The sequence below is a fragment of the Cannabis sativa genome, chromosome 1 (assembly GCF_029168945.1).
Source record: "Cannabis sativa cultivar Pink pepper isolate KNU-18-1 chromosome 1, ASM2916894v1, whole genome shotgun sequence".
Lineage (NCBI taxonomy): Eukaryota > Viridiplantae > Streptophyta > Magnoliopsida > Rosales > Cannabaceae > Cannabis > Cannabis sativa.
In genome coordinates, this window is record NC_083601.1 from 35,254,116 (window position 1) to 35,264,196 (window position 10,081).

Here is a 10,081-nt window from a genome sequence, read left to right on the forward strand (position 1 = left end):
TTAAAAATAATAATTAATAATATAACCCTAGGTACGGCTACAAATAACCTAAAGCTATTTATTTGACTTTTTCAATCCCTTGAAAAACGTAGTATCAACAAACCCAACCCCCTACTAACTTTTCCTTGGAAGACGTAATTGGAACCAATATGCATGCTCGGTGACAACATTGAATTGGTTCACTGTGCTAAACAAAAATTATGTATTTAAATAAGGTAAATGTTGCTCCCATTGTTATCACATGTAGCAACAAATATCCTAATATTATGTCCAATTAAACATGTGTGGCCAAATGAATAAGAAATTAAATTAGGATGTTTACTAATAATGAAAACTCAATATTTATTTAAATACGATTTTAATATTTCATTAAAATATTATTCGTTGGAGTAAATATTGCAATATTTTTTGTAAGATTACATTAACGTATCAATCGTTGGAATCAAGATTACAATCAGTGGCGGAACCAGCCCTTAGTCTTAGGAGGGGCCTAAGTATGTTGATTTTTTTTAGCATAAGGATAAAGATTTTTTGTTCTTTTGTAGGACAAATATGAAGAATTTAGTACATTGAGAGCATAGGGTAAATTTATAGTATACCCCTTAAGGGGTTGTATTTGTTTTAGCATTCAGGACAACTTTTAGTGAACTATTTTTCCATAATTGCGTACATTACAATTATTGAAAATTTTTAGAAAATTTCGAATAGTATATAGTGTAAAAAATAAGGTTTAAATATTTAGTTGAATATACGACTGTTTTTTCTTATACGTGTGGTAAATAACTATTTGAGCTTTATTTTCGGTACTGTAAACTATTAAAAATTTTTTGAAAATTTTATATATGGTCCTAAATAAGTACATCGTATGCGATTATGAAAAAAAAAAAAGACCAAAAATTTTTGGGTGATTCTACAATGCACCCCCTTAAAAGGGGTGCAGTAATGCACCCTTACCTATTTCGACATTGAGAATAAATTTGAAGTGTAATTTTTTTTCATATTCATATTCGTTTACGTTATAGTTAATTAAGATATTCTATAAAATTGTGACAAATTCGGAATAATTTACAATATAGAAAGTAGTGTTCAAACAATCTATTTCACACGCTTATAAAATAAAATAGTCACGTGTGCAACACACTTTTTGAATCCTATTTTTCGGCGTGTTAAAATTTTTCAAATTTCTTAAAATTTTACAGGATATCTTAAATAGAAATAACGTACACGACCATAAGAAAAAATTTGACTAGAAAATTATTTAGATTCTAAAACAAATATGGTGCATCAATATATTCATTTAAAAAGGAGTGGTGTATTGTAAAATTTTCCAAAACTTTTTTAGATGCCGAAATAGATAGCACGTCTACCAGAACGATATTGATACAATTCTAAACAAAATTGTTTTAGTATAAAAGCATAAATAATCATTGGCCCATTTATGAGCTTTTGAGTTTTGAAATAGTCAATTTTCTATCAAGAAATATATATTTAAAAAAAAAGCAATTAATATAGATATACATTTAAAAATCAAAATGTGAGGAGGGGCCATGGTCCCAGCAACATAGTACCGCCATTGATTACAATAATTTTTTGAATACTATATAAATATAGATATTTAATAACAAAACTGTATAATGTTATGAATACAATAGTACTTTAAGACAAGAAGTGACTCTAGTTGTTGACCGAGGTTTTCGGCAACTAATAAAATATGAATATAATAATGAGCTATAAGAAAGCGAGATGAAGACTTTTTACGTGGTTGGGGCGTTAATGAGCCTTAGTCCACGAGCCACTGATATTTATGGATGTTTTAATACAGCTCTTACACTTGGGAGAATGTTTCTCTCTTTAATACAAAGAATGTTCTTGGTGAGTTTTTTCTCTGTTTGCTCTTAAGCAGCCAAGATTCTCCGACCCCATTAAATGAGCTTTGAGGGGTATTTATAGTGTTTGAGTGGGGCAATCCCTAGAGTTGTACTTACACATGTGTACGTAAGTATCCATAAAGTTGGGCATTTCCGATGAATATACCATGGGTGATGCATGGTGAAATCCCTAGGTGCTGTAGGGTTTTTATGGAGAATGTCCTTTTTTTCTTATGATTGACGTGACTCTTCGCAGAGTAGCCGTCGCTAGACTTAAATGATCATTCTTGTAGAATAGTGAATCCGGTACGCTTCATGATGAACTGAGTACACACCCCAGTAACAGTGTGAGTGCTACGAAAGGTTGACTGCCGCTCATTACAACCCTAGCCCGAGAGGACGTTCAGTGAGTTGATCCTGAGGATAGTGACTCTGCTACGCAAATGCTAACCTGAGTACTTACTGTGACTCGCATTAACCAGAAAACACCGCCTTGTAACGGTGTGAGTGATGTGAAAGGTTGACTCGCCGCTCGTTAGAACCCTAGCCCGAGAGGACGTTCAGTGAGTTGATCCTGAGGATAGTGACTCGCTACACCAATGCTAACCCGAGTACTTACCGTGACTCGCATTAACCGAAAACACCCCGGTAACAATGTGAGTGCTACGAAAGGTTGTGCCGCTCATTAGAACCCTAGCCCGAGAGGACGTTCAGTGAGTTGATCCTGAGGATAGTGACTCTGCTACACCAATGCTAACCTGAGTACTTACTGTGACTCGCATTAACCAGAAAACACCCCAGTAACAGTGTGAGTGCTACGAAAGGTTGACTGCCGCTCATTAGAACCCTAGCCCGAGAGGACGTTCAGTGAGTTGATCCTGAGGATAGTGACTCTGCTACACCAATGCTAACCTGAGTACTTACTGTGACTCGCATTAACCAGAAAACACCCCAGTAACAGTGAGTGCTACGAAAGGTTGACTGCCGCTCGTTAGAACCCTAGCCCGAGAGGACGTTCAGTGAGTTGATCCTGAGGATAGTGACTCTGCTACACCAATGCTAACCTGAGTACTTACTGTGACTCGCATTAACCAAAAAACACCGCCTGTAGCAGTGTGAGTGCTGTGAAAGGTTATTGCCGCTCATTAGAACCCTAGCCCGAGAGGACGTTCAGTGAGTTGATCCTGAGGATAGTGACTCTGCTACACCAATGCTAACCTGAGTACTTACTGTGACTCGCATTAACCTGTGTGTCAGAGATACTGATAGTAACAGGATGTTCATTGTTACCATAACGAACCCCCCGTGAAGAATTGTAAATTTGTAAAAAATATTCCAACATGTAATTTTCGGCTTCATGACGGAGATGCGATAGTAACGGGATGTTCACCGTAGACAACATTATTTTTTTATATATAATATTAAAAAAAACTACATAATTATAAAGAAATATTAATCAAGACTTTTATAAATGTATTTGTTTGTATTTTTATATCATTAAGTGTGGTAATAATATATTCGGGTGTTTGCAGTGTCGGTAGTGTAGTTTTTGACCCTTTTTTTTTTAACCAATCCATACATGCGGTTTTTCCAATTTCTCAAACCGCAGTCGCACCGCGAAACTAAAAATCGCAGAACTCGCACTGCGGAAAATGGTGCGATGCGATGCTGTTTTTTCCATTTGGACTATTACCAATAATTAAACTATCACAAATACAACAAAACTTGAGTAACAATTGTGAAAAATTAAATTTCAATCAACGTAAATTAAAATATTTAATGTTTACTAATATTGGCATCCCTACTAATATTATTTAATGGATTTAACAAATATTTAGTAATGTAATATGGGACGTACACTGTTCAATTGATGGACCTTGTCAATTCACACAACACTAAAATATTATTTTAAAAGAAAGGACCGGTTGAGACATGACATGATACGCTTCCCAACGAAACAATCAGCCATGCCCTATTATGTTGTACGAATTAGGTTTTGAAATTGGGGTTTATTTTGGCACCAAGATTGATAATGTTAGAAAACTTTTTAAAAAAATTCATTTTCCCACCACTAACTCATTTGGAACAGCCTATATATAAACAGGTGCCCCCTTTACTTGTGAGTGACACACATTATCTCCACCATAGTTAGAAAAAAAAAAAATTTGTACACCTCACTCAGAAATTATAGTACATCGCACATGGTGGCTGGTGGTGGAGAAGACTCATGCGGGTTCGATGGGGGTGGTCCGCCTTGGAGAAATTCACTTCAGGGACACCCCCATTGCTACTGTGGTGATCTAGCTTATGTTTGGACTTCTAGTAGTAGAGCAAATCCTGGTCGTCGATTCTTCGGATGTCCACACTATGTAAGAGTTTTGTCTTTTTAGATTCAAAAGTACTTCTCATTTATGTTTTCTGTACTTAGGCAGCCATGATAAACTAATAGGGTTATTTTCAACTCAGGAGAACGATGAAAGTCGAGGATGTGATTACTTTTGTTGGATCGATAAATCACATGGTAAGAGAAGTACAGATGCTACACCTGGATTGCGAAACCAAATCAAGATTTTCGAAGAAGATAAGAAACGCAATGAGAATGTTATTAGAAAATTAATTTTTATCATTTTTATTTGCCTTCTCATCATTGTCCAACTTATATTGCGTTGAAGATATGGGTTGTCCCAAAATGCAAATGTTTTGTATGTCTTATGTTCTCAAAACTTGTTTAACTTAATTGTGTAGATCTTAATAGAACCGTGTGGATGATGACGAAAATTTCATTTGGTATGAAGTACCCACAACGTTCTCAAAATTTTATGTTTTCTACATTTCTAATTTCTGTAGCAAATTTCGTCAATGGGTTCAATGTGAAGTTGCAAAATTGTATATTATTCACATCTTCGTATTTGTTATGTGAAGTAGCGCAATGAGAATGTTCTATATTCCATATTTTTCCTCATTACTATGTTATGAAAAACCATATTTAAGGGGGCTATTGTTTATTTACATTTGGTTAGAGTAATGGTACATTTGGTTAGAGTAATGGGAGTTGATATGGTATGGTTTCAATCTTTTTTTTTTAAATGTTCTCAAAACTCAGTTTAAAGTTGAATGACTACAAAGATTTGGTAACTAACATCAAACAATTAACAAGTGACCTTTGTCGTTATTTGTAATGTCATAGTACATGTGTTTTGAAAATACGGTTTAAGGAAAAATCGGTTTAAAGTTTAATGACTACAAAGATTTGGTAAGATTAGGCAAGTAACATGATTTCCTTCAAATAATTAAGAAGAAGTCACCTCTTCACCAAAAAAACAAATAAAGAAAATTAAGAAGTCACCTTTGTTTTCTGGTTAAATAATTTCTGTGAAGTACAGTCAACTACTTTCAAGTATGGGTACATTGTAAGAGTTGTTATGGTATGAGTACAAAGATTTGCTAAGTATGGTTTAATATATTGTCAAAACTAAAATAAACACAAGTCTGTCAACATAATAACCAGTTCCAAACGTGAACTAATAAAAACAGATGTCTAAATCCAAATGCTCCGAAATCCAAACTAAACAACACACAAATAACACAACCTATGCTCCCAAATCCAAACTACACAACACACTAATCACACGACCTATTAATAACACAACCTATTAATAACACAAGTGTTTTTCACACACTATTCACCATATGAAATCTTAGTCTTGGTAGACTGAAGCCTAGGGGAGGCTCTTGACGGGGGAAACATGTTTGCATTGCGAGACTTCGCTGTACTGAACCGAGGATCGCGTGGAGACTTTGACGGACTACGCAAAGGGGCCGAGGACGATGCAAATGAGCTGCCTTGTGCAGCCCTACGATCTTCAACCACTTTGGTACGAATTTCATTTTGTTCATCAGTTATGATCCTCGCAGCGATTTCCAAACGTGCCTCAACCGGGTGAAACTGTGCCACAATACAGAAACAAAAACAAAAACTTAGAAAATGTAATTAACTCTAATCAACTTCACAGTAAAACACCGAATAAAATTTAAATTACACAACGTTAATCTCAATCAAACTTGCGTAGTACATTCTGAAATATTTAAAAAGTGGTATACCTCATCAACTACTTCTTCCTCATTGGCCACAGCGTCCATGTACTTCATGACGTATACTCCGCAATCTCGGTCATTGTCTTGTTGAGGAAGCCCGCGATCTTTCCTGTCAATTCTGAAATCCACGAAAGTCACATTCTTCGACCTATTCTCCTCAAACAAAAGGTCCAACGTCGACAACTGCAAAGGTATACAATTAGTTAGAGTCAAGTACACAATGAGTTATTCACATCAAACAATGAAACTTTGCAAGTTGACCATTTCTTTCGTAGCCTCCACACGATACTTCTCATTCATTGCGGTGTGTAGGGAGTCCATAAATGAGACAACCTTCGACTTCATATTTACTTCGGCACCAAACCAATGTGGTGCACCTTCTAGAGTCAACACCGGCACAAACATCTACAATTGAATAGAGGAACAATAAAGTCAAAAATAAATTGAAATTACACACCATATAGATATTCGACACTACAATGACCAATATGCATCGCTAACATATCTCACTTTTCAAAATTACAATTAAGAACGACCATGTGTATATGATGAAGTACCTTGACGCATTTTTCGAAGTTGTCTTCGTAAAACAGTTTTGACCACTCCCGGTCTTTCGCAATCCTCTTCACATTAAACGAACCGAGAGTTTTTTGCTGCAAAAGCATTGTTCATCTTCTCAAGTAACAGAAATTACAACCAAACTGAATTACAAAATTTAAAATAAGCTGTACAGCAAAGCAATTACCGAGATGCGAGTGGGCATGTACCAAACACGAGGTTGGTCAGGTAATCGACTATCACGTTCGTACTTGTTCATTAGTATAGAAAAACAGTCAATGATCTGCAACAAAATGAAATATGATTTACACATGTACAATAAATGATACATATTTAGTTAATACTTTGACACTTACGGATCCCTCAACTTCTCGCAACGGTCGCAACGATGCCATGCACCTCCTATCCACTTCAAACTTTCGAAATTTCGCAAGCACATATCTGATTCAATTGTAATCAATGTAACTGTTATTAAAAATTTCTACAAGTATATCATAATGAGAAATACGAAAATAACATTTACTTACCCCGGATCTAACGTGTTGCTAAAAATAAACTTGTAAAACCCATATTGGTTACGGGGGATCGCTTCCTTCGTCTTGAATGGCCCGACAACAGTTCTGCCCGACTCAATGAATTGCTCGTACGCCTTATCGTTGAAGTCATCCTCAATTAAAGGCACATTCTCCGACTGTGACTTCTTTGATTTGACGGGGGCTTTGCCTTTATTCCAGAAAGATGCCACTTCGAGTATATCAAAGTCCTCATCGTCGAAGGTCTTATGTGCAGCACCTTCATCTTCAACAGATTTTGTAACAGATAGTGAAGGCGTACTTACAGAATCCACCACATTTTCGTCGGATAGACCAACAACATTAGTCTTCGAACGGACAGGGGACTTCAACGGGGACTCCTCCACGGCCTGGCTGCACTCCGCCTTCTTCCCCGTTTCCGCAGCAGCATCCTCCTCCAACTCTCGGTCAATACCACCTACACCTTCTCCTTTGTCCATAAATTTCAAAGAAAATGATCTCAACTGAGACTTTAACTCATTCGAGATGTACTCCTTCAACTCGTTGATAGAGCTGACAAAGTGGTCACTGCTCTTTCTTCCTTCCGAGTCCGAGTAGTAGTTGGGCAGTATTACGGGATTCGAAGTGAGCGTTATCTGTTAAACATAACAAATTTAATTTTTCAAACCCAAAATAATTAATATCAACTGAAATCACTTTACCACATTGTAACCAAAATTCGATGTACCTTGTCGCTGTTGGGACCCCCATTGTCTTTCACAAATTTGTAAGCGGACTTACATTGTTTACTACCCCAAAAATCAACGGGGAGCACTGTTCGGTCGACATATCCAAAGTTCCACTCCACGTGAGTCAAGTACACCAACTGTCACAAACAAACAATGTATTGGTAATACATTCGACTAATAAATGACAATATTATATTATAAACTGAATAAACACATTTACATAATTGAAAGATAACAAAATCAATGTACTGGAGGAATAAGGTGCGACGGATACATTCTTCGTCGCCTTATTTCGGAATGCGAAAATTGAGTTCATCGGATACACGAACCCGCAGTCGCCCAGTTCTTGTGGCGAATGTCCCTGGTAACCCTAAGGGAGTGCAAGTACCCCGAAGTGATATCGACCCCCGTTTTCGGCGCAAGGACTGTCCCTATGACCACCAAAGAAAATTTAATGAGAAATAGGCTGTCTGCCTCAACGCACTCCAACAAAGATTTCTCCAACATTGTCAAGGACACGGTGTACTCGACAACGTTCAATATCTCCTCCAGATATCGAGTGTCACTATCACCCTCGGTGACTACAGGATCCCCTCCGTCGTCCACCCCCATAACATCTCCGAACATCGCGGCAGATAAGTGAATTTTCCTCCCATACAAATCCAGTATGCTAGTGGTTGGGTCAACATGTTTGATTAACCAACTCACTAGTCGGGTGTCAACGTATGGTGCATCCTCTCTGATGAATGATCCAAATCCAGCATTTTGGATCACATCTTTCTGCTCAGGTTCGAGTTCTTGCAAATCCTCATTAAACGGTTGAAGGAGCATCGGCCAGGTACACGGATGCTTCTTCACTATCGGGGAGCACCCTCTTCCTCATCCACCTCCACTTTCTTCCCCTTGGCATCGAGTGCCTTTGGTTTCCTCCCCCTTGTTTGCACAGCCTTCTTAGCGGGATTAGGGTTAGGGTCATAGCTTCTCCACTCAGACTTCTCCTCGTCGGTGAAACCTTTATATTGCACTTTTAATTTGTCGGTGCTTTGTAATATGAGGCAAACTTACATCAACTACGAGTACATGGAAAGAATCGTAAAGTACGTCAAACAACCCTAGGTCAATTACAGACAATTGATATAAAAAAATTAAGTAACAGTCGACATCAAACCTCTTTCTCAGTTAATCCCTTCTCAGCTGCTCGAAGGGCTTTGTAGTTCGCATTGCTACATATGGACATAATTTCAATCAAATATATAATAAAATAAATGTCAACCATCAATCACACGAGTAAACAACTATCCATCATTCAAAACTTACAAGAAATTTCTCCAACCAACCGCATTATCGTTCGGCTCTGGGGTGACATCCTTCTTTACGGGTTCATTTCCCCCTTTCCTTTTGCGTTTCCCAGCCATGTATGATGAACCTAACCAAATTAAAGATAAACAAATTTAAACAATAAGGACTACATATTTCAACAAATACACTATATAAAAAAAAATTGACCAAAACACAATGAAAATCGTGCATTGTAATCACCCAAAATCACGGCAAATCAACTTAACCATTCGGCATTGGAAAAATTCAGATTTCAAACACACATTTCATGCTTCTTGCATGTTACACATTAAAGTACATTAAAATGATGTGAAACTCTTTTCAACTAAATGATTTCCAATACTCAAAATTTATACGACAACAACTTCCACAACCAAAACAATGAACAAAACAACACTTAACTACTAACTCTCATAACCAAAAAGTGGTACAAACGAGTTGGTACAATTCGTGAGAACCAACAACATAAAGCACACACATGAATAGACAAAATTCCCCCAAACTTAACCAATCTAGGTACCTTGTACCTCTTAATTCATGATGAGCAGAGTACAAAGCCATTTGGAAAACATTTAATATCGAGAATTAACAAAACAATGCTTCACTACTTGTCATAACCATTTCAATAACTTTTCCAATAATTGATATACACAAAAAAACAAAGCTGCCATAGTTTTTATCAATAGTGTATCTCATTAACTCATGAATCTTACTGTCTAAACCATCCAATTTTTCAAAATAAATTCATAACAATAGGAAAATACAAACTACAACTTCTAATTAAAGTACAAAAATCACTCACTACCCAACACATGACAGCCATCACCATTTAATAGTTTTCCTTTCTTTCAATTTTTTTTTTGGTCAATAAAATTGATTTAGAAAACAATTATTTTTCGGCAACAACGTACATACCAATGTTTACATTGTTTTTCTTTCTTTCATTACATTCTTTCATTAA

At 36.6% G+C, this 10,081-nt stretch overlaps 1 protein-coding gene and 1 long non-coding RNA gene across 2 annotated transcripts; one reads left to right on the forward strand and one right to left on the reverse strand.

Annotated features, from left to right (window-relative positions):
• The first annotated feature begins 3,566 nt into the window (after nucleotides 1–3,566).
• LOC133029258 (uncharacterized) lies at nucleotides 3,567–4,830 on the forward strand. The gene is made up of 2 exons (XR_009683409.1): nucleotides 3,567–4,237; nucleotides 4,335–4,830. It is a non-coding gene; the product is annotated as an uncharacterized LOC133029258 (long non-coding RNA).
• A 440-nt stretch (nucleotides 4,831–5,270) lies between these two features.
• Nucleotides 5,271–8,019, reverse strand: LOC133033510 (uncharacterized). The gene is made up of 8 exons (XM_061108314.1): nucleotides 7,782–8,019; nucleotides 7,049–7,689; nucleotides 6,878–6,962; nucleotides 6,709–6,804; nucleotides 6,521–6,616; nucleotides 6,225–6,368; nucleotides 5,970–6,146; nucleotides 5,271–5,814 (listed from the first exon to the last, which is right to left on the reverse strand). The coding sequence occupies exons 2-8, from the start codon at nucleotides 7,531–7,533 to the stop codon at nucleotides 5,548–5,550; spliced, it is 1,350 nt and encodes a 449-aa protein (XP_060964297.1). The 5' UTR covers nucleotides 7,534–7,689; nucleotides 7,782–8,019; the 3' UTR covers nucleotides 5,271–5,547.
• Between the last annotated feature and the right edge of the window lie 2,062 nt (nucleotides 8,020–10,081).